This window comes from Neopsephotus bourkii, unplaced genomic scaffold (assembly GCF_033783945.1).
Source record: "Neopsephotus bourkii isolate Nb327-2 ecotype Australia unplaced genomic scaffold, CSIRO-AGI_Nbou_v1 NB_1154, whole genome shotgun sequence".
Classification (NCBI taxonomy): Eukaryota; Metazoa; Chordata; class Aves; order Psittaciformes; family Psittacidae; genus Neopsephotus; species Neopsephotus bourkii.
In genome coordinates, this window is record NW_026901640.1 from 503,636 (window position 1) to 527,438 (window position 23,803).

General features: G+C 56.8%; 1 protein-coding gene across 2 annotated transcripts in view; it reads left to right on the forward strand.

The window, feature by feature from the left end:
- The first annotated feature begins 225 nt into the window (after positions 1-225).
- Positions 226-23,803, forward strand: part of CLUH (clustered mitochondria homolog) — a 30,870-nt gene continuing 7,292 nt past the window's right edge. Inside the window, exons 1-14 of one of the 2 annotated variants that reach the window (XM_061363280.1) lie at positions 226-428; positions 11,403-11,599; positions 12,786-12,957; positions 13,098-13,241; positions 13,444-13,571; positions 14,214-14,368; positions 15,550-15,675; positions 16,638-16,785; positions 17,491-17,583; positions 18,078-18,772; positions 19,955-20,172; positions 20,736-20,840; positions 21,920-22,020; positions 23,348-23,500. In XM_061363280.1, the coding sequence (XP_061219264.1) occupies positions 314-428; positions 11,403-11,599; positions 12,786-12,957; positions 13,098-13,241; positions 13,444-13,571; positions 14,214-14,368; positions 15,550-15,675; positions 16,638-16,785; positions 17,491-17,583; positions 18,078-18,772; positions 19,955-20,172; positions 20,736-20,840; positions 21,920-22,020; positions 23,348-23,500 (2,550 nt within the window). In that variant the 5' untranslated portion in view covers positions 226-313. Of the gene's footprint in view, positions 429-6,722; positions 7,596-11,402; positions 11,600-12,785; positions 12,958-13,097; positions 13,242-13,443; positions 13,572-14,213; positions 14,369-15,549; positions 15,676-16,637; positions 16,786-17,490; positions 17,584-18,077; positions 18,773-19,954; positions 20,173-20,735; positions 20,841-21,919; positions 22,021-23,347; positions 23,501-23,803 lie in introns of those variants that run through there. The other variant, XM_061363279.1, reaches the window with a different exon arrangement.

The following is a 23,803-nucleotide window of genomic DNA, read 5'->3' on the forward strand; positions in this document are numbered from 1 at the left end:
CGGCTGCGGAGGCCCGTGACCTTCACGGGGGCCCGCGGGGCCTCCCTGTGCTGGATCCCCACCGGGCCGAGCCGAACGGAGCGGAGCGGGAAACCCATCCCCGCAGCCCGTTCCCGGTACGGCGACCCGGAAGGCGGCTGTCGCAGGCCGGGCCGGGGAGCGGCGCTGCCCCTTTAAGGCGTTGCGGCCGGGCGCGGGGGTTGTCCCGGGCGGCGCGCCGTAGCGGCCGTAGCGGCGGCAGGGTCGCGGCACCACGTGGGTGCGGAGCGGCGCTGTCCTTCGCGGCGGGCGGGCGCGGGGCTCGGCGCGGCCCATGGTCATTAAAGCGGACGAGATGCCGCCGGCCGCCGTGCCGGCCGCCGCGCAGGGCGCCGAGCAGCAGCCGGGGCCCCGCGGCAGGAGGCCGGCGGAGACGCAGCAGCGCCCCGGTAAGGGGGACGCCGCAGCAGCCGCGGGACGGGGCCTGCAGGGGGGCGCGGGCCGGGGCTGGGGTGCCCGCCCGGGGGCTGCCGGTGCCGGCAGCGTGGGCCCTCTGCTCCTCTGCCCGGCGCCGGGGCGCCCGGGGCCCGCCGGGCCGGTCGCGGGGTGCGGGAAGTGGGGTCCGGGGCCGCGGCGCGATCCCGGGGCACTTTTGACAACTTCAGCAGCGCGTCCTGCCCGGGGGGACCCCGCTGGAGCGGTCTGGGCCCGGGCCCGGGCTGGCTCCTGCCCTGCCGCGGGGCCGCGCTGCGGGGCTCCTTGGGCCAGGGGTCCCCGTTCCTGGCGGGGAAGCCGTTCCGGGGCCCGGTTTCCGCTCCACGGCTCGGGGAGGCTCCGCGCAGCCCGCACCGGGACCGCCGCGCACCCCGGGAAGCGCTGGGTGCCGGAGCCCGAGGCCGCGGCGGGGCCGGGAAGCGCAATCGCCGCCGCTCTCCCTTGTCCCGGCGAGGCCGTGCCAGGGAGTGGAGCCCGGGAAGGCGGCGGGGGCCGGGCCGCGCCGTGCGGCACCTTCCGTCCAGTCCCGGCTGGGCCAGTCCCGGCGGCGCGGGGAGCTCCGGGCTCCGGTGAAGGTCACCTTCATCGGGCCGCACCACCGCGCGGCCGCGGGGGGCGGGGGAGCGGCCGCTCCGGGGCCCCGCGCTGTGCCCCGGCCTTCCCCGCCCGGGCCCGGGGAAGCGGCGGAGCCGGGCCGGGCCCTGCCTGCGCAGAAGCGGCTGCCGGGGGCGCGGGGCGAGCCGCAGGGGCTGCGGGACCGCGGGCGCTGCCCGTGCCGTGGTCGTCGTGGGCGGTTGGGAGGGCAGGAGCGGGCTGGGTGTTCCGGACAGTTCGGGGTACGGCGGCCACTGACACGGGGGGAAACGCTCAGCAGGGAGGGCTGGGGCTTCCCGGGAAGGACTGGTGGGTTCTGGGGCCTCCGCTGACACTGCACGGTGTAACCGGTTACTCGCTGGCTGTTCCTGCGTTAAATCCGAGCCTGAGCGGCTCGGGCACAGCCCCACGTCCTGACCAACCACAGCGCCTGCTGCAGGGCTCCGGGCACAGACGCTGTGAGGCCACCCCTTGCCCTGGGCTCTGCTGGGTTTGGTGCTTTGAGTCTGCAAGTAGTTACAGTCCTGAGCGCTCGGTTTGGGCCCATCTCTTTCCATGGTCTCTACTGTACAAGAGGAAGGGGTGGCAGCAGCGTGGTTTGTGCTGGCCTTCGTCCTGGAGTACTGTATGAGCTCAATGAGTGACCCGGCACTTCCTCCCTCCCCTGCCTCTCTGGGGGCGAGGGGAGCCTTTGAAGTTTGTCACCTAAAGCAAAGTTCATTGGTGGCTTGGTGCCTGAGCGGGTTGGATGCGGTTCAGGAGTAGGGAGCGGTACAGCCTCCCCCTCCCCTGCACAGCGGGGTTTAAAGCGGGGCAGTGCCAGCAGCTGGGTTAAAGAGTTACGTGGTGAAACGCTGCCTCGCAGGGGGCGGCCAGAGGTGGAAAAATCCTCCCTGGATCAGCGCTGCGGATTGCTCGGGCACCGCGTGGGGCCGGGGAGGATGGACCGGAGCAAGGCTCTTGTCTTGTGTGGGAGCCCGGGGCTGAGGGCATGGCCCATGGCTCCCAGGCAGAGGTGCTGCACTGGGGCTGGGGGCAGCCTGGCCGTGGTGTCCGGGCTCTGGAGTGTGGAAATGCGCCTCACTGCTGTGCCTGGCATCAGGGCTTGCCCACTTGTAGAGGTGTTTTCTTCACCTCCAAAGGCAAGAGGGCTGATGCCTGCTGCTCCCGATCTCCAAGGCAGTCAAAACTGTTGGGACCACTCTGTCCTCAGTGTAGAAGCACAAGAACATGAACTTCCTGAAAGGATTTCTGACAGGGGCAGCTCTGGGTGTAGTTGCTTTTCTGTTAGCTAGCAGGAGAGCAGGAGATGGCCACCACCGTGTGCAGCGTTTCTTGGGTTACCTGTGTTCCTGCAGTTGTCACTGCCTTAGACAAGTTTGTCTCGTGCAAGTTGAGCCAGGCTTCGAGCTACCACAAAATGCTTTTCAACCCTGCCTTGGCCAAAGATGTGCTTTTCATAGGTAGGTGCCTCTATCCCTGCTCTTCCAGGCATCTGTATCTTAAGGCAAGTCTTGTGTTAGAAAAGCAGGGAATGCAGGTGGTTATGGAAAACTGCTGTGGCGGCAAGTGTAGCTGTGTGTTAGTACCAAGGTCAGGAGGCTGATTCCTTATCTCAGGATCTGCTGTTGCTGTCTGTGGTGCGACCTTGGAGGCTCGCTGGTGTTTTGGAAAGGGCTGAATTGCTGGCACTCGGGGTTTTTTATATGCAGCTGTAACGGGCTTGGGGGGAGATGGGAGCAACGTTGTGCAAGAGAAATCTGATCACTGCTCCAAGGTTAAGGAGAGGAAAGGAGTGTGATAACAGCATCTGTGCAGGAGGGGGATGGGAACCCCGGGGACCGTGTCCAGGGCGGTGGGATGGGAGCTGAGCTCTGCCTTGCTCCTGGCTTTCCCAGCTGGAAGTGTAAGTAAGTAGGTCAGGAGCACCTCAGTAATCCACCCCCAGAACTGCCTCGTGCACACCGAACCCAGCGCTGTCGCAGAGCCCCGTGTTTGTCTCCGTTGTCTGTAGGTGACTGAGCTTGGCAGCTCACCAGGTCTCCAGCATGCACCTTGCTTTCCTGCATCGTGCTCTATGGGCTGTACTAGAAGGTGGTTATTTCTAGAAGCCCGAGAGGCCCGAGGTTCATGGGGTTTTCATTTGTGTCTGTGGAGTAACGCCAGCGCATGGTGTCACCTCCCAAAGTCACTTGTGCTTGGACGGGCTGCAAAGGGTGAAGACCAGAATGTAGCTCTTCCTATGATGGCAGTGGCTGTGCCTTTTTGGAAGCAGGTTGTTCCTTGCCAGTAGTAGCAAGGCTGTCTAAGGGTTAGTGCTTGGTTCTCACCTCCCACAAGAGCGTGGCTGATGTGCTGGAGTTCGCACATACTTGTTTGCCAGTTGAGCTTTCTGTTGTGTTCCACCTCTTTAGCCTCAGTGAGTCTGGGATGAGTAGGGATCTGGGTTCCTTCCTTCTTTCTTTAGCTACTGTCCAACGACACGACACAAACTGCAGGATGGTGCCTCTTGCCCTCGTTGCCTGGAGCTCCTGCAGGTCGGATTAGCCTGAATCCAGCCCTCCTTCACAGGCTCTCTGCTGGCTGACCTCCCACTGCTGTGCTTGGGGGAGACTGGAGGTGGTAGCAGGGATATTGCCTGCTAGCAAGGGGTGCCATGCAGGGTGCCCTGTGAGTGGGGCCTGCCAGAGGGGTCTGTGTGGATGGGTGAGGTTTCCAGCCCGCAGAGCCACGGGAGCAGCTGCCCAGCCTGTTTCCCTGCGGCTGGCACAGGGCTGACGGGTGGGAGGCTGCGGGCTGACCGGCACATCTGTGCTGCAGGAAGGCAGCGGGAGCTGCTGAGGACATCACAGCCATCGGATCTCCCTGCAGACCCTGCCCACAGCTGCCTGGCATCACCTCTGGGGCTCTCGGCCGTGTCAATGTCTCTGTAGGGCTCTCAGTAGTGCTGAAGTTGTCTTTCCAGGCTTGTGCTGCATGGAGTTTTCTCCAGAGCCGCTGTGGTTGTGGTGACACGTGTCAGTGATAGCATGGGGTGAAGCTGGAGGCTCCCTGTGGCAGTGCAGAGCTGTGGTGCTTCTGTCTGCAAGCCTGTCTGCTGCATGCGTGGTTAACAGATAGTTCATGGTCCTGCGCTCGCTCTGTCTCAGCGGCTTTCTGAAACCAAGGCGTGTGCCAGAATCAAACACACGTACTTGGAGAATTATTGACTAATCCTTGATACCTTCTGGAATGTGATTCCTTCATTGGGCTCTCCTGAAACCCGAGAAACGTGCTTTTCCTAACAGTTGCTTGTTTTGTTGGTGCTGATCTTTGCACTTTGCCTTATGCCCTAGTCTTTGCTCCCCATTTCGGTGGTGTTTGAATTGCACTTTGCTGCAGCAGGGTCACCCAGCCACGTCGATCCAGGAGTAAGCTTCCAAAGGTTTGGCCAGGGAGGAAGTTTACAGATGGGTTTGGATGTAGTTCCCAGATGTGGCGGGGATGGTGTGGGTATCCTGGGGTGCCAGATGCAAAGCATGAGGCATTTCAGTGCTTGTAATGCCTGAGCAGCAGCTGTGGGACCCTGTGGGGCATGGCTGCAATGCAAATGTCCCGCTATCCATAGAGCACAGAAAAGCCACAAACTTCTAAGTAGGCTGGAATGTGGCTTGAGTTGTTTAGGTTTATCCAGCCAGCTTGTACTGTGGATGCACAAGAGCTGGGAATGAATAACTTCCCCACTTACCATCCCCGGAGAGCACCACGTGCTGCAGCCCCACTGTGCGAGTCCGTCCTCGCTGTGGTAAAGCTGCTGGAGCATAAATGCAGTGCTTATTGGTGTACCCACAGGTGGGTTACAGCCAATTTGAGTTAATGATGGCTGTAGAGCAGCTCCAGCTTCACCGTGGGCCCTTATTAAAAGAAGTGCTTGTTGCACCTCGGGTGCTGGAGGTCTCTGGGAAGCTGTGGTTTCTGCTGGGGAGGTGGAGGGCACAGCATCCATCCCCTGCCAGCTTGTCCTGCAGGGCCCTCTCTGGAGCTGATCCCTATTCATTCCACCAATTTACTTACATTCATTAGACTATTTTTGTGTTTCATTTATTATTCAGCTAAAGCATAATTTGCATTTGCTGTTGTGACACCAGCCTTTGTGTCTGCTCTGAACTTGCTTTGGCTTCAGCCCTCCTTGGTAAGGAGGAAGAGATGGAGCATCAGGATATCTAAACTGCTTTGAAAAGAAAGCCACAAGTTACTGATGGCTGGTGTGGTCTGAAGGTTGGTGCTGGCTCCCGAGGCCAACAGAGGTCTTGTCTCGGGGCTCAAAGGCCCTCCCTCACATGGGGAATGCCTGGGGCTCCTTGGTTACTGGGGCAGGAGCTCTGATGAGTTGGGATGGGAGAGACTGCTGTGATTGCTCTCTAAAAGGACAGCAGAAGCTAGCCAGGGTTTGCTTTTGGGCTGGTTTTCAGCCTGTTCCTGCTTTTCTCTGGGCAGGTGGCTTGTTGGCATGGGGAATCCAGGGCTGCTCTCAGCCTTCCCAGGGCTGCCTTTGGAGATGGGATTGTGTGTGTGGTGCTGGCCTGGAGCAAGTGCTCGTGTGAGCTGTGTGGTCTCGGCTTTGTTCTGGTTTGGGTATATCTGTGCTGGGATGTGCTGTGTTTGCCTTCTGCTCAGTGCAGAGCCCTGCCCTTCCATCCACGGAGCTGTGCTGACCGCTCCAAGACTCGCCAAGGCAGCCAAAGCTGGTGCTGTGAGCAGGCAGGAGGCTGTCCCAGCAGGTCCAGGCTGCAGTGCTCACATCACATCCTGTGCTTGGAGCATCCGGCTCCTCCTGTGTGTCCCAGGAGCCCGGGACCGCTGAAGGGACCCAAGTGGCTGAGCTGGAGCAGTGTGTGGATGGGATGTGCTGGTGCACGGAGGGGCCTGAGGAGCGGGCTGCGGCACAGCCTCGCTGCGGGCATGCTGCGGCCTGCGCTGCAGCCTCCATGGGTGCTGCACAAGCCTCCAGCTCCATAATCCCTGCTTCGGCTGCCAGGATTCCTTCAGGCAGCGCGGGAGAGGAGCGGTGCTGGGGTTTGCGTGTGCTTTTGGGGGCTGTTGGTGTTTGATACGGCGGAGCAGGCTGGGAGGACAGAGAGCTCGGCTGGAAACCGGTCCCTGGTTCAGTGCCTGCCTGTTTTGTGCTCGCCTGCTTAGTATGGATGGCTGTGCCTGGGCCCAGGCGTGCCATAGTAACTGCCCTCGCCTTGTAATTCAATGAATCTCACTTGCTTACAGGTTTGGCAGTGCTGAAGCGCTCTAGCACTGGTCCCATGCTGCACTGGTGCAGCCCTCGAGATCCGGCTATTTATATCCCCCTCGGGGCGGCATCCCCCTGCGAGCGTGCCCGCGGAGCCTGCTAGAGACGTGTCTGGTTTGTGCTGGCGCGGCGGGGCCAGGGCAGCTCCAGCTGCTCGGGGAGCCCATGGCAGCGTGAGCGGCGGATGGAGGCTGCAGCCAGCCCTGCGCCCGGTGCTGCTGGGACGTGAGCTGGGTGTGCAGGGCCCAGCTGCAGCCCCGGCCGTGTCCTGCACGCTGGGGCCGAGGGGAGCTTCCTTTGGAGACGGTCCCGGGTGCCGCGTGGGAGCTTTGCCTGGGACTGCAGCGTGTGCATGAACAACCGAGCTCTGCTCGCCCGGTGCTGCTCCTGACCATGGGGAACGGCCTCTTCGCAAACTGCTGCAGGCAAGTCACCGACCTCATCTTCCAGGCGCGCAGCTCCAGCTCCGCCGATGAGAGGGCTCCCCTCTTACCAAAGCCTCCCGTAAGCTGTGCCGCCGGCCCGGACGTGCCAGAAGCTGCCCCGTGTGCCGGGCTCTATCCAGACATCATCCCCAGCGAGGTGGTGACTGGAAGCCTCCAGGAGTGCACCCAGTACATCCAAGACCTGCCCGAAGGCAAGGGTGAAGAAGGAGCAGTGATGGTGTGTGATGAGAGCTCTCAGAGAGCCGTGGCTGGGGCTGCCGGCCTGCCCCAGGAGGCAGAGGCATCCCGTGCGGTGGCTGTCCTTCCAGCCGACCTTGGGGAAGGGCCGCTGGGGCTGCTGGATCATGCTCAGTTGCTTGAGGCCTGCCAGAGCTGCGTGAAACTTGAGGACAGCAGCTTAGCCCCTAGATGCTGCCGCCAGGAGAAGCACGTGGCAGCAGCTGATGGGGGCGATGCGGCCCCTGGAGCACGTCCCACCGGCCAGGGCCACGGTGAGGGACGAGCAGCCTTGAGTTTGGATGCAGCTTCAGGGGGCTTGGGCAGCGTGCTGGGACATGGAGGTGCTGCTCTGCCCGCCAGCACAGGGAGCACCCCACCGGCACAAAGGACACCGCGCCGGGGGGAACGGGCGGCACAGCCCTCTTCCAAGGCTTGGGACACAAGTACTGGTTTTGTAGTGATGGACCCTGCTGCCTGCCCCGGTGAGAGGTCAGGCTCTGATCCTGACCCGCAGGCACTGCCCCTCAAGCAGCAGCAGCAGCAGAAAAAGAAGAGGAAGAAAAAGAAGCTCGCACTCCTAGGTGCTCCGTGGCATGGTGCTGGGTAGCCAAAGCACTGTGTGCCTGTAACAGGGTTGGGTGGCTGCGTGTGCCTGTGGGATGGGGCAGGATGAGCAGAGGGGAGAGAGGTGATGCTTTCATTTCATAGCACAATGAAAAGGGGGAAGGCGGTGACATACCCCATCCAGATGTGCACCACAGCGGTGCACTCATCTCCAGAGCAGTCCCTCCAGACCAGGCTAACAGCACCACGGTGGTGTGTCCTTTTGACCTGATAATCTAAGAAGGATTAGTGCCTGACCCGGTTTAGACCTGTTTGAACATTAATCAGTTATTAATGAACACTTCCTGTGATCTGTGCTGTATGCAGCCAGCAGTGCCCAGGTTCAGGTGTGCACCCTCTTTAGCGTCGGGATCCTGACCCGTCGGGTTCCTGAGGTACAGGATCACTGTAAATGGGAAGCACGATTAGAGCAGGGCCGGCACCATGGAGTGTCACGTTATCCAGGTGCAAGGGTGAAGGTTAATCCTTGTGCTGTGAGCTGTGGGCCGGTGCCTCCTGGAGAGGTGATGTCTGTGCTGTCTCCTCCCCTCTCCAGCATTTGGCTTTGCCTGTTCTGACGCTTTCATCTTGTGTGTGCTTGAGGTTTGCTCACGCTGTGCTCCTGGTGGCAATGAGAGCAGCAGGTTAGAGCTTGGCAGCCGGGCAGCACAAGCTGGAGGTCAGCAGCCTCAGCTGTGCTTGTGGGTACGAGCCAAGGAGAGTCCTTGCTGGGATGCCCCTGCATCCCTTGGGATGAGAGGGGAGGCTGGAGGTCGCAGCCTTTGGTGGAGATCACAAAGCTGCATCTTGAGGCCGGGGCATTACAGGGGGGATCTCCCTGCTTGTCTGAGCTCCCAGGGACTGAGCTGACTTCCATGGCCTGGTGCCTTGTTCTGCAGGCCCCTGAACACAGCTACTGCCTGGATGGGGCTTGAGCCAGTCAGTGACAGCAGAGAGGTGTGTGCAGGTGCCTTGCAGGTGTCCCTGTTGCTCTCCCTGCCACTCGAGCAGGCTGGAATCCAGCACTGGTGTTTGCCTCTCTCTGCCTGAGGCTGTGGCACAGCCGGTCTGCGGCCATGGTAGGAACCAGTGACCCACTTTAAGGCAGGAGGGGAGAGCACATGGGGTGAGTCAGCAGGCAGCAGGTCCTCCAGCACCTCTCCTGTCAGCTGGGCTTGAAGCAAACCTCATCCAGACAGAGCCATCCGAAAGCCTCCACTGGCCTTGCATCAGAGGGAGAACGTGCAGGACGGCCGGGCTGGCTCACTTGTGTGTCTAAAGACAGTGCTGGCTGGCACTGCATGTGCTGGCATATGGAGACACGAAGGTGTTGCCTGTACATGTCTCTTCTGTCATAGAGTGCAGAGCTGGACTGGCCCAGCCTTCACCCAAGCAGGAAAAGAGGGATGGGAAGTGTGACTGTGTTGTGTTTCTGCACACAAGCAGCAGCCTTCTGGTGTCCGGAACAGTAGTTTGGGGTTCTGGTACCACCCAGCAGTAAAGGGCAGAGGTGTGGGCCTCCTGGTAACTTTTCACTATGGGGCTTGCTTAGAAAAAAGATGTAAAACGAAATCACATTTACTCAGAGGTGTCAGTGTCCCTGCTGGGAATGTTTTGGCAACCGCTGTGGCACGGGAGTAGCTTCAGCAACCTTGTTGCTCGGGCTGGTAAGTCAGAGGGTTGGAAAGCATCCTCGGTCAAGCACATAGCATGGTGACCAGGGTCAGGAGCGTGCCTGAAGCGTGGTGCAGAGCAGACTGCAAAGCAGTGCTGCAGCCTGCCTTGGAGCCGCGTTCTGCCTCCCCTTTCTGGCTGCTGCAGCAGGAGCACATTTTGTGATCCTGCCCTGCTTGGGTGGGCAGGGGCAGGGCTGAGCCTGGCTCGGTGGCCTGGCCGGGCAGCCTGTGCTGGTAGCCCTGGCTGCAGTGTTCCTGCAAGAGCCTTCCTGCCGCCCCTCCTGCTCCCGGTGCTCGGGCAGGCCAGTGTGGCCCCTGTTCCCTCTGGGCATGGTGTGGTTGTCCTGAAACCGCGGCTCTTGGGGCGCTTTAGTGTGAAGCTTTTCCTCCTCCTTTCTAGCATGACCGCAGCTTGCTGGAGCCAGGCCTCTCGCCTGGCTTGCCCCTGGCTTCATCTGTCAAAGCAATGAACAGCTCACGCTGGGGACATGTGGGAAGTGACGGGGAACAGGAGCAGCAGCTGCCGAGATGCTGAAGGCGGCAGAGGCTGCTGGAGGTGGCTCTGCCACCTGCTGCCTTTGGAATGGGAATGCTTTCCTCGCTGCTTGCTCTTTCACCGTGTCCTAATTCAGCCTTGACAGACCCTGCAGTGGGTTTGCTGTTGGCAGTCATGGTGTGGAGCAGGAGAATGCCCCTCTGGGGACACTTGAGCAAGGCTTGTTGCTGCAGCCTCGTGTTGCGCTCCAGAGGCGTGCAAGGGGATGGATGCAGTGTTTCCATCCCTGCTCCTGCACATGGTGGAGGCTGGGTGACTTCCCTGGGCTGCCGGAGCAGTTGGGGCTGATGGGTGAGAACCGGTGGCGATAGCTTTAGGTCTTGCAGCCGCAGCGCCAGTCTGTGCTCTGTAAATGATGGAGGCTGAGCTGCCATCTCCCCTGGAGCGCAGCTGGTGGTGAGGAGGAGGAAGGAGACCTGCCAAATGGAGCTGGCTGGAGGGCTCCAGCTCAACAGCCTTGGGGCATCACCCAGCTTTGAGCTGCCCTGACCTGGTGCAGCCTCTCGGAGAGGCTGTTCCCATTGCCTGGGAGAGCCCCAGCCCACTCCATCTGCGCTGCCTGCGAGTGGGTGCCTGGAGCACCAGGGTGGAACCCCCCACATGTGACCTTGGGGTCCAGAGGCTGGGTGTGCGTGGCGGGGATGGGACAGCTGTGCTGCCAACGCACCCTATGGGGTGTGCTGCTCGGGTGGGTGGGTCAGTGATGCGCTGCTCCCAGGCTGGGGGCAAAGGGGTCTTTTCCCTCTCAAGTGCTGTCATCAGCAGCTCTTTCCATGGTTCCAGCTTACCCTGGCAGTGCCGCCATCCTCTGCAGCATGGTCCCAGCCTGCTTTGGTGGGTGGAGGTTGCTCTAGGAGGTGGCAGCTTCCTAGATCTTATCATCCCTCTGACACCCTGCTCCTTACTGGAAAAGCAAACAAACCTCTTGGGGCGGGTGCAGCGGAGCTCCGGGCCCTGTGACGCGTTCAGCGTGGCGTCACCCTTCTCTGGAATGGCATGGCCTGTGCAGAGCCTGGAAGTGCAGCGGGTGGCCCGATGCGGGCCGGGCCGTGGGAGCTGTTTGTGTGCCTGTGGAGTAACCTGGCTCCACGTGACGCGCCGCTCAGCAATGCAACCGCCGGTCCCTCCCCTCCCTTCTGGCTGAGCAGCAGCGTACCAGGAGGGATGTTAGGAGCTGGGTAACATGTTGGTGCAGAGGTTACAGCTGCCTCCGGGCCGCACAGCACCACACACCCATCTCTTTTAATTAAGAGGCTTCTTAAGGCAGCTGAATGTGTGGTACACTGACCCAGCCTTCCTGCTTGCCTTCCCCATGGTGGAAGATGCGAACCCCGCGGGCGAGCGAGAGCATGTTGGTTGTGCTGTGGGGAAGGGCCTGGCACACCTATGTCTAGTAAACACCGAGTGCTGCATAAAAACGCTTGATGCCTTTTAACCCCTGGTTCACTTGAGTTGGCCAGGGGAGGGTGGTGGTGTCCAAACCAGCTTCTCCATCCTTGGAGAGGGCCATCCATCTGCTCTGACCGTGTCTAAATCCCTCTCTTCTCACCCAGAGCACCCATCTGGCATGGCACTGATGAATGGCAGCGGCCCGCACGAGAGCCTCAAGGGTGAGAAGGATGCCAGGCAGAATGGCCACGAGGAGGCTGACCCAGGAGAAGATGGGAACGACCAGGAGGTCATTGTCATCCAGGACACAGGATTTACCGTCAAGATCTGTGCACCCGCCATAGAGCCCTTTTCCCTGCAGGTACCTCCTTCACCAGCTGGGAGGGGAATGGAGGTGGTGCTAGAGCAGGAGGAGGGAAGGGTTTGAGCCAGGGCACACACAGCACCCTCCCTTCAGCCAGGTGGGAAAAGGGACAGGGAACTGTGCCCAGGAAGGCCCCTGTTACCCACCATAGTCTGGACAGCATCTTGAGGCTGCTCACAGATCCCTCATTTGTCTTCCATCCTCTGATGGGATTAAGTAGTGAAGGAAGCAGCAAAGCTGGAAGGTGCAGGAGAGAAGCTACCTGGAGAAAAAGGAAGAAGAGACATGAGCATCAGGCTGCCTGGCACCAGCCTGAAAGTCCAGGGAATGATGCAGTCTCCAGTTGCCTTCTGCACAGAGAGTTTTTGTCATGTGGACTGTAACATATGCTGCCAGATCAGGCCTGGCTTTGATGTGCCTCACTGATGCTCTGATTTAGCTTGATACTTCACCAAAAACCATTTGGATGAAGTAGCTCTAATTTTGAGGAGAGGCATCTGGAGTCTAAACCCAGGAGGAAGTCTTATCTCACCCAGAGCAGCAGAGAGTGCAGTGAAACTGCTGTATCCCAGCTCAGCTTTTGTCTCCTTTAAATCCCCTTGGCTGCTAGTTTTAATAGGCTAATAATAGCAGGGCACGTTGTTTACAGCAGCTTATGTAAACTACCCTGGTCCGAGCTTGTGAGCAGTGTCAGAGGTGCTGGAGCAGAGCAGGAGGGAGGGCGGCAGCCCCCATGCATGAGCCAGGGAGGTTTCTTGCACGCAGGCACCACATTGGGTTGAGCGCAGGAAATGATCTGTTCTCCATGTGCATCATTCAAACCTCACCACAGATGCACAGTGTGATGGATATGGGAAGAGTCCCTGTTCTCCCTCACCACTTTCTGTTCTTGCACTGCCCTCTCCACCACGTCTGTCCCATGCTGCATGCTCGGTACAGCACCAGGCTGTTACACCTCTGGGTGCTGAGCCTGGGGGATGGAGCTGGGGTGACCAACCCTGCCAGAGGTAGCAGTGCCCTCCCAGCAGAGATAGAGGTGATCTTCCCAGGAGGGAGAGCCAGGGTCTGCCTTTGCAGGCCTGGAGAGGTGCAGGAGGTGGCTGATCCTGCAGCAGAGGGATAAAGTTTGGCAGGAACACGTGCGAGGACTGAGAGTGACTGTGCTCTTCCTTCCCTCCGTGAGGTATCTCCTCAAGAGATGGTGCAGGAGATCCACCAAGTTCTGATGGACCGCGAGGACACCTGCCATCGGACATGCTTCTCTCTGCAGCTGGATGGCAACGTCCTCGATAACTTCGCTGAGCTGAAAACGATCGAGGGGCTGCAGGAGGGCTCGCTGCTCAAAGTGGTGGAAGGCAAGTGCCTTCAGCGCGCAGGGGGAATGAGGGAGTGGGTTTGGCCACCTGGGAGACCTTTCCCGTGGCTCCTCTGGGAGACCCGGGTGCCAAAGCAGTGAGCAAGTGTGTCATTCCCGTTTGTTTCCTTTCCTCATCAGAGCCATACACAGTGCGAGAAGCCAGGATACACGTGCGTCACATCCGGGACCTTCTGAAGAGCCTTGACCCGTCAGATGCTTTCAATGGTGTGGACTGTAATTCACTGTCCTTCCTGAGCGTCTTCACTGAAGGAGACCTGGGAGGTACGGGCAGAAAGGCTTCTCTGGTGTGGTCAGTGCTTGCATTCCCCTGACTCCTTTTGCTTAGCTAACACAGTCAGCTGTCCCACATCATTCCGGAGTGCAGAGAAGCAGTTGGAGCACTTCTGCATTCCTCCATGAATAATTGCTGGCGAAGGCAATGCTGTGCTTTTCAGCACTGACTTTCTTTCTCTGTCCATTCTAGACAGTGGGAAACGGAAGAAGAAAGGTACTGAAATGGAACAAATTGACTGCACCCCTCCTGAACATATCCTGCCAGGTAGCAAAGAGAGACCCCTGTGTGCCCTTCAGCCCCAGAACAGAGACTGGAAGGTAGAGTTCTCCTGTGTCATTCAAACAGCTATCCACACATTCCTTGCAGCAAACTGGTATTCAGGGACTGGAAGCTGCACTGAAGTGGACTTTGGGATTTGCTCTGCTTGATGCTTAATGAGTGCTGGGAGAGCACTGCTTAGCCAAAAGAATAAAGTCCAAGAGTTTGTGTGCAAAGCACTGGACACGGAGTCTGGACACCTGCAGAGTGTAAAGAGGCTGGTCTTACGGGAGGGGTGGCAAGGAAGGGAGAGCAGCATCTCTGCAGAGTCCTGGAGCCTGGATGTGCACAATGCTACAAATTACCCTCAGCTTTCCCATACCCTCCCATTGGGATTCCAGTTTAGAATTTGCCATTTGAAAACCAGTACAGCAAGAAATCCATTCCTTGTGCAGCCCAAAGGCCCAGGGTGTCTGTTTTTACCAGCCTTACGGGGTGCAAGGCATCAAACTGAGGCTAGTTAGTGACTGCACATGGCTCGAGGAAGGCTGTGCTCCCAAGACCAGGGGGTTTGTGAGCTCTTGTTCTGGAGCCGTGTGAGAGCAGGAGGTGAAAGGAATCTGCCATGTACATGGAATGGCTCTAACTCAAGGGAATTACTTCCTGCTGACAGGAGCTGCTTCTGTTGTGTTCTTCTGCAGCCTTTGCAGTGCCTAAAGGTATTGACAATGAGTGGCTGGAACCCACCACCCGGTAACCGGAAAATGCATGGGGACCTCATGTACTTGTATGTCATCACAGTGGAGGATCGGCACGTCAGCATCACTGCGTCCACCCGGGGATTTTACTTGAATCAGTGAGTAACAGGTTCCTCCTTGTGGGAAAAGAACCCACAAACAAACAAGCAATTGCTGCTTTAGTTTCTTTTTCTGTGGAAAATAGCCCGGTTTAATTCGCTGCTCCCATGGCTTGTGGGAGCTGCGGTACTGGATTGGGCTGTTCACTTGTGCCTGGTACCATTTCTCTAGTGGTTAAATACCCAGTGCTTTAGGGAAAGTTTAAATATCCCTTAATGACGTCAGCTAATTAGAGCATTTTGAGTGGAGGGAATTCCTTCCTGACCATTGCAGCTATCTCACTGTGCCCTAAAGCAGGAGCCCAGCCTGTCAGAGCTTCCTGAGCTGGGCACAGATTTGGCTGGCTCTTTGTTTTATTTCAGTGCAGTGACTGCGAGGGGCTGCTCGAGCAGCTCTGCTCAGGGGAGGTGCAGGGTCCATCCAGCCCAATAGCCTATAACAGGGACCTAGGAGTTGAAGATGGACAGGAGAGAACTTCAGAGCAGAAACCCTGCTGTACCTGAGCAACCGTCAGCTCAGGAGCATCTTTGGGTGGCTTTGACCCTGCAATCCAGATACTCACCTGGGTAACCATAACCCTGTGTTTTGAAATACAAGGTTATAAAGTACAGAAGGAGAAGAAAGCTGCCTGAAGAGAAGGCGAGCTTAAAGTATAGAAGATAAAAGTTAAGCACCCTTGTACCTTCTGTCTCATTATGAAGTGGAGGTGCTTCATGTTAAACAGGCTCGTGGAAGAAGTCATTTGGAGTCCATTGTTTCCCCCCAGATCTGTAAAAATAAGTGTTAGAAGTAATGAGTCCAAGGGTCCCCACCAGAGTGCAGGTCCCAAGGCCAGGGTGCCCAGTGGACATGAAACAAGTGGCCTTTTAGAGTCTGGCAGGCTGTGACGTGGAGGGGGGGACCTGGCAGGCCTGGAGCTGTGAGACCAGGCATCTTGAGAGGGTGCCCACTGTCCAGTGTGGGTGTGTGTTACTGCTGGGTTCTCTGTGAAGCAAAGCCCCTTCTGGTGTGTTCGGGAGCTCTGTGAAACCAGGCCTTCCCAGCTATAAGATATAATCCCTTCTTGAACCTAGTGGTTCATACAGTGCATGTATGGAAGGCTGTCGTACCACGTTCCTAGGGTATGGGAAGTCTCAGGTACGACATCGGCTTGTGACTTTGTTTCTGTGCTCTCTTGTAGGTCTACTGCGTACAACTTCAATCCCAAACCTGCAAACCCCAGTTTTCTCAGTCATTCCTTGGTGGAACTACTTAACCAGATCAGCCCTACCTTCAAAAAAAACTTCTCTGCTCTGCAGAAGAAACGGTAGCTGTGCTTCTTCCTCTCTAGCTGCCTTCAGTGCTCTCTTGTGAGGTTGCCTGGGGAGGCTCAGCTCTGTGGTACTCGATGCCACTGGTACAGCAAGGATTGCAGTGCCTGCTTTCTCTGAGCTCGCATAGCGGGGGTGGCTGGCATGGGCACATCTCTGCAGCAGGGACCACAAAACACCTGACTGGTGTCAGCAGCACCCGATGTAACTGTATCCTCATCAGTAGGTGCTTCTCCCTGGATCCAGAAAAGAGGCTGAAGCATGAAATACCAGGGAAAGCAACACAAGGGCTTTGTGTAGGCTTACGGTGGAGAGAATCATTATTTGAAACATGTCTGTGCGTGTTCATTTTCTTTAATGTCCTCTAGCTCCTGCAATACCAACAATAATAGAACAACAGGCTATTGTTTTACTCTCGTGTCCTTGCTGCAGGGACCATTTATTCTGCTCCAGGACAGCAGGTCCTGTGCAGAAGCCTGTCATTCTTTAGAGTCCACTTAATGAAGTGCCTGGGCTCGGCAGGGTGCAGACTGACAGGCACATTGTGTGGCTTTCAGGAGCGCTGCTGCTGTGCTCATTAAGAAGATGAAAGTGACACTAGGCAAGGGCTGGGAATTAGCAGTGGCCTCCAGCCACCACTGTGACTATCTGCCCATTTAAGAGTGATTATACTGTGTTGCTTCTTGGGTCAGAGTAAATACAGATGAGACTGTCACCCTCTGGGAGCAGGCAGATGACACAAGGGGCTGTGGGGTGAAGTGTGCTTTTCCAGCTGCCGTTGAGAGATGCTGCCCGTGCCGGTCAGTAGTGGGTTATGGTACTGGTTCAGGGAAGTCACTGTGCTGCTCCTGAGGCCTGCTCTGTTCTGGTGCTTGTCAGAAGCAGAGGGAAAATTCTTAGAATAGAAAGCAGTGTATCTTCCTTTGGAAAGGGTCTGATTGTTTCACTCCCACTGCAGGGTTCAGAGACACCCTTTCGAGAGGATAGCCACTCCTTTCCAAGTGTACAGCTGGACGGCTCCGCAAGCGGAACACGCCATGGACTGTGTCCGGGCAGAAGATGCTTACACCTCTAGACTGGGCTATGAAGAGCACATACCTGGACAGGTACTGGCCTTGCTTTGCCTCAGAACCCTGACAGGAGTTTTGCTGTGCTGGGAGCTGGTTAACTGGTAACAAGTTGTGGGAGGTTTTGCTCCTGAGGGATAACTTGCAGGACTCCTTGTTCCTGACAGTGCCCTTGGCCACGGGGGCTGTGCTGTTCAGGCTGCAACTCCCTCTGCATGGAAAGGTCTGATAGGAGCAGCGTCTGCTGGGGTGTTTCTAAATCCCATGTCCTTGCTCCGAGCACCACTGTGCAGCAGGCAGAGCACTCCTCATGCCTCAGGCCTGGGACAGCTCTTGGGTCTCTGAGCAACCCGTTCCAAACGCTTCAGTTGCAGCTCTATAGCATGAGATCTTGCAGGCTGTGGGCAGTGGAGGGCTATGACAGAGGCTTTCTGCCTGCAGTGTGGCCACATCAGTGAAACCTGCACAGTCCTCCTCCAGAGCTTAGCAAGCTGCTAGTTCAGAGAAGTTGCACTGCATAAGCTGGGGTAGCATAGGAGCTACCCCAAAGTGCTGCTGGATAAAGTCCACTCCCAAGGAGTGTTCATTTCTGCTGCTAATTCTCTTCCTGTGAGCTCCATGCAACCTGAATTCTTGCCCCTTCCCCTCCCTTCTCCCACTGAATGCCTCGTAAAGCAGGAATGCTGCCTCGCCAGCCCCTTCCTGCTCAGTGCACTGCTTCCCACAAGGCTTTGACTCTTTCAGACCAGAGACTGGAACGAGGAGCTGCAGACCACGCGGGAGCTGCCGCGCAAGAACCTGCCCGAGAGGCTGCTCAGAGAGAGAGCCATCTTCAAGGTAACTCGGGGGTACTGGGGCAGCTCCTCACGTGTGCCCCTTCTCTGCTGCCCATCCGGGCACTTCCCCTGGGCCACCGTTAGAGACTGCCAGAGGAGGGTCCCTGTTCCTTAGCTAAGGGCCTTGTGCCTGCCGTCTGCTCCCAGCCCTGCAGGCAGAGCAGTGCTCCGTGACCCTGCGTCTCCCTGCTGAGCCCGAGGCAGCCTCTGCTGTTCTGTGTGACCCAGTGCTCCTTCCAGGGGTGGAGGGATGGTGACACTGACGCCTAAGCCCTCCTCTGCAGGTTGCTCATGAGTCTGAGCCGTGCTGATCCCGAGGCTCCTGGTTCCTGGAGCTTGTGTCTAAGCCAGGCTCTCAGAAGTAGCAGCCAGCTGCCCTGCCTGCTGCAAGGCTGTCAGGAGGAGTGAAGGAGAAACCTGCAGGGAGCTTTGGGAGCAAGGTGCTGGGAGGGTGGGAGCCCTTCCTGACCCAGTCTTCTCTCCACCTGCCTGCAGGTTCACAGCGACTTCACTGCAGCAGCAACAAGAGGTGCTATGGCTGTCATTGATGGCAACGTCATGGCCATCAACCCCAGTGAAGAGACCAAGATGCAGATGTTCATCTGGAACAACATTTTCTTCAGCCTGGGCTTTGATGTCCGTGACCACTACAAGGACTTTGGTGGAGATGTCGCTGCTTATGTAGCTCCTACCAATGATCTCAATGGTGTGCGGACCTATAATGCTGTGGATGTAGAAGGGCTGTACACGCTGGGGACTGTAGTGGTGGATTACAGAGGTTACAGGGTGACAGCTCAGTCTATTATTCCTGGCATCTTGGAACGGGAGCAGGAGCAGAGTGTAATCTATGGCTCAATAGACTTCGGCAAGACCGTTGTTTCACACCCCAAGTACCTGGAGCTGCTGGAGAAGACCAGCAGGCCGCTTAAGATCCAGAAGCACAAAGTCCTCAATGACAAGAACGAGGAGGTGGAGCTGTGCTCCTCAGTGGAGTGCAAAGGCATTATTGGCAATGATGGGCGTCACTACATCCTGGACCTGCTCCGCACTTTCCCTCCAGATCTAAACTTCCTGCCTGTGGAAGGGGAGGAGATGCCAGAGGAATGTAAGAAAATGGGGTTCCCCAAGCAGCACAGACACAAACTTTGCTGTCTCCGGCAGGAGCTTGTTGATGCCTTTGTAGAACACAGGTGAGCTGAGCTCCCCCTTCCTCCCCTTGTGATGGTACGGGTGCAGGTCAGGACCTCGCTGCACTGTCCCAGGGACATCCCAGCAGAGCTCCCAGAAGCGGGCAGCTGATCTCCTCATTGCTTGGCCATGCAGTGCAATTACAGGAACTGAATGAATGAGCTGAGAACAGCAGGGTTCTGCCAGGGCTGCAGGGAGCTGGGGAAAGAGGCAGTTCTTACTCTCCAGACCTGTTCTTGTTTCCTGTCCAGACATTCAGAAGCTCTTCTTTCCCTGCAGATACCCTGATGGCTAGGGAATGAGAATTATTTAGTCTTCCTTCTAAAGCTCTCCAGGTGTCTGGAATGCTACCTTTATTCCTAGAGACTGAAAAATAATTACCTACTGGGTGCAGGTTGGCGGTGGGACGTGCAGGTTGGCGGTGGGACGTGCAGGTTGGCGGTGGGACGTGCAGGTTGGTGGTGTGGGATGTGCTGGTGTTTGGGCTTGCCCAGTGCAGGAGCTCTGGGAGCAGCGCAGGTCCAAGCCACGTGGTGCAGCCGTGTGGTGCTGGTGATGTGGATGCTCCCAGTGCCATGCAGAGGGCTGCAGGTGGCTGCTGTCGCAGATGGTCAGGGCCTGTGCTCTGCTTGCTGGGAGGACAAGAGGAGCCTCCAGTTGCTGAGCTGAGCTGCCCGCTGAGCAACCGGTTCTGCAGCCAGCGCCTGTCCCTGTGCCTGCAGGCAGGCTTTGCTGCTCTGGGATGGCTTCCAGACCAGCAGCCTGCAGGACCATGGCTGTAGGGTGCTGCTCCTCGGCGAGCAGGGGCCGGGCCTCTCGCTAAGGCCCTGGCACGGCTGCTGCTGGTTTGTGTTTGCCTCCTCGGTGCCCCTGGCAGAGCCTGCCCCTGCTGCTCTGCGTGAAAGCAGCCTGTAAGCACTGTGAGGACATGAGGCATGCAAACCCACTTCTTTGCTTCGGATAAACTTACTGGGAAGCTCGTGCAAAGAGGGTGCACATCCTGCCCTGTGGGAAACTGTGTGGTCTGTAATGCTACCGCTGTGAGGTTTTTCCTTGCAGAACAGTGGTGATCGTAGAATCCCAGTGTGGTTTGGGTTGGAAAGGACGGTAAGAGCATCCAGTTCCAACAGCCTGCCATGGGCAGGGACGCCTCTGTGCTGAATTCCTCTTTCCCTTTGCTGTAGGTATCTGTTATTCATGAAGCTGGCTGCACTGCAGCTGATGCAGCAGAAGGCCAACAAGCAGGAGAGCTCAAGTACACTGGAAAATGGTGCCTCTCCAGAGAATGGAAGTGCAGACAGTGAGAAGGCTGAGTCAGAGGACGGTAAAATAGATGATAACGTGACTGGACTTGATCAGGTGAAAGAGCTTGCTGAGACCATTGCATCTGATGATGGAGCAGGTATTTCACCCGCAGCAGCCCAGGCCTCCTGCCCTGGTTGGTGGCTGTGTAACTGGTGGGAGCTGTGCTGGACTGGTAGGGGTGGTTTGCTGTTAAACAGGAGCACTGGCAGCTTCCATCACGTTGTCTTTGCTCTTTGCACAGAGCTGTTTGCACACTGATGGATGAATTGCCCTGGGGGCTGGGTGGGCGAGGGTCTCTGGATGCAGCAAGCCCATCAGCCCTGCTGCAGGAGTGATGCTGGCCTGGGGGGCTGGTGGCCAGGGCTGGCCCATTACAGCCTTGAGCCAGTGGTGGCCAGGCTGGGAGCTGTGCACTCTACAGGCACCTTTGGGAATCCCAGGCTTGGATTTCAGAGCAGTCCAAGCCCCGTGGGTTTTCTGGGCCGTCTTGGTCAGACCTCTTGTGTTTTGCAGCCATCCTCCTTTCCAGATGTCCTGCTGTGGTTTTTGTAATGGATTGCTGCTGCTTTTAGTAAGGAGCCTTTGAAGTGACGAGCTAGGCTTGTCATTTCCTGAAACCCACGTTATTCTGTTGTATTCTGTTCTCCCTTCCTGCTCCAGTGGATCCCAAAAGCCGAGAGGTGATTCGGAACGCGTGCAAGGCTGTAGGCTCCATTAGTGACACATCATTTGACATTCGGTTCAACCCAGACATTTTCTCACCAGGTATGTGTGCAGGAGCTGGTGTTCATCCTCCCTCAGAGCACTGCTGCAGCCAGGCAGAAAACTGCGTTCCTCAGCCAAGAATAGTGCTGGCTTTTGGCTAGCAGTGTGCTGAAGCACAAAGATACAGAAGAGAGCAAGGAGTAATTGATTGCAGTGCTCCGAGTCCCAGCTGCAGGCAGTGAGCTGTCTCCCACCACTGCACTGGGGAGGTCTGCAGGTTGCTGCCAAGAATGTTCCTGCCATTCTCCAGCATCCCAGCTGCTGGACCACATGAAAAGAAGCAGAGGGAGGGAAGGAAATCAGATTTGATCCTAATGTAGCTACATAGAAAACAACAGTTGTAGCTGCATGACTGATGTTGGAGCCTCAGTGAAGAGCAGGGTTTGCTTGAGTAACATCATGGTAAGCAGGTCACAGTGCCCTTGCGAATGCATGCATCAGTCATAGGCACCATTTGTAGCTTTCCATGGCTGGAATCAAGCATTTTTCATTTGGAAATACAGAATAAGCTCCCACAGTGTTTAGGGGGTGAATACCAGGGCTGTGCACATGCAAGTCACAGGGGAAGGGTCATATATAGTTGAATTTAGCTTGGAATAAATGTGTTGGAAGGAGTATGAGTACTGAAAAGCTGAAGCACCCTCTAAGGCTGGTAAAGGGCAGTGCTTTAGCCTCGGCTTTGCAGCTAGAACTTAAACCTTCCATTTTGGTGCGCAACAGCGAAAGGCTCAGTTTGAGCACTTGCAGTGTTTGCTGGCCCATCTGCTAAAACATCCCCGCTCCAGTCTAGCACTTGAGCTGCTCACAGCACTTTGCAATAGGCAGAATGGACCAAATAAAGAGCAGAATTTGGATGTGTAAAAGCTGTGTTAATGAGGAATGAGTGGCAAGAGCAGAACAGCCACTAACTGAGCAGAGCAGCAGATGCTCTTTCCATCCAGACACGTTGTAGAGTACATGAGTGTTTGAAGAGGTATCAGGGCAGCAGACTCACAACTTTACCCCTTCTCTTGTTGTGCACTTGTGTACGTGACTCGTTTCCCCTTTGAGCTGATGTGTTTTCTCTTTTTCTCTCCCAGGTGTTCGCTTTCCCGAGTCCAGCAAAGAGGAGGTGCAGGATCAGAAGCAGCTGCTGAAGGATGCTGCTGCCTTCTTGCTGTCGTGCCAGATCCCAGGTTTGGTAAGGAACTGAGGGGCTGCAGTCGTGTCCCCTCTGAGAGCTTGCCTCAAGCCTGGCTGCTCCGAGCAGGCACTCACGCTGGTTCCCCCCCTTCACCTCCCAAGCCAAGGCTGAGTTCTGGCTCCAGTGGTGGAGCCTGGTGGCCGGGGCAGGCAGGAGAGGGGTTTTCCATGTCCTGATTTTCACCATGGCACTGGTGATTACCAGCTATTGCTGAGAGTTTGGGACAACAAAGACCATGTTAAGTCACCCTCCCTAGCCCTGGGCATCCTGCACAGCTTAGTGTATTACCCGACCCTGGTTGTGACTCAATTGGTGACTAACAATTTGGGGTGAACCAGGAAATTGTTCTTATTAATATCTGTTGTAAAAGCCTCATTCTGTGAATCTAAGCATTTTGGATGCTTACCTATGCACCTGGCTAGATAGGAACTACCGGCTTTTCCTTCTCAGGACGCCCTCTAAATTGCCTCCTAATGGGTGTAGCAGCTCTGACTGGGAGGGCAGAATTGATGATCACTCCAGGAGGTGCAGGAGGTTTTGCCTTACGTAGGAGGGGATTTTCCTTGCTGGAGAGTTTCTTGTGAGCTCTAAATCCACCAGTTTTGTAGTCAGCATAACCTTTAAGAGCAGCTACTCAGCCTTTGAGTGAGGAAGGAGGGGGAGTGAATCAGAACAGGGTTTGGCAAGTGGTGTTTTACAGGAGAGCTGATACAGGAGGATATGAACCCAGAACGCTGCACAAGCAGCTGCGAGGACACGTTAGAGACCAGCTGGTGTAAGCAGGCACTCCTCGTGCTCTGTGTATCGGCGAGTGGTGTTACTCCATGACGTGAATGAAGTGACTGTTTATCAGCACTGCCACACAACTTCATATGTAAGGGCCGTGTCCCCTTATCAGCTGAGCGTGCACAGCCCCGTGACATCTTCTAGTTACAAATGGTTTTAGTTAGTGCCTCCGAGGCCCTTAAAGAAGGTTCCACAAGCATTGCTTAAGTAGCCACACCAAGGCCCCAAGCAGCAGGGCCAGAGCAGCGGAGGTGCTGAGAAGAGGCTCTGAGCAGTCTCTCCAAGCTGAGTTTATCCACTTTGGGTGAAGCAGCTATGGAGCCTATGGCCCAAGGCTGGGAGCACTCAGCAGCTGGGCTCTGGCTATGCAGGGCTCTGTACTTGCCAGTTCTTGCTGTGTGTGTAACTCAAATGCCATTCCTGGAAGTTCTGTGTCAGACAGCGCCTTCCCCCTCCCAGTCAGGTAACCCCTTAGCAAAGGGGTTTAGAATTGACATTCATGGTTGTCTCAGTAACCAGAGTTCGTCTATACCCCCAGGTCAAAGACTGCCTGGATCACACGGTGCTCCCGATGGATGGGGCCACCCTGGCAGAGGCCATGCACCAGAGGGGCATCAACATGCGTTACCTGGGCAAGGTGATCAACTTCATCACCAAGACCCCTGGCCGTGCTCAGCTGGATCACATCTATGTAAGCATCAGGCCTGACTCCGGGCTCTCAGTTAGAACCCACTCTGGCACAACCTCCCCTGTCTGCATTCCAGATTGCTTTCTCTGTGTAAAAATAAACAGAGGAGGAGGAGGGAGAAGGACCTGCAAGTGGTGGATGGGGAGTTTTGCTCCCCGGTCCTTAATGGCTTTCTAAAGTTAGGGAGTTTGAGTGTCCTTTGGGATATAGAGGTGCTTCAGGGAGTCCCAAGCGCAATAGCAGGTAACAGAGCTGGGGTTTAAGCTGTGCGTTTTTTAAGCCTCTACAATCCATCTGCTCTTTGGA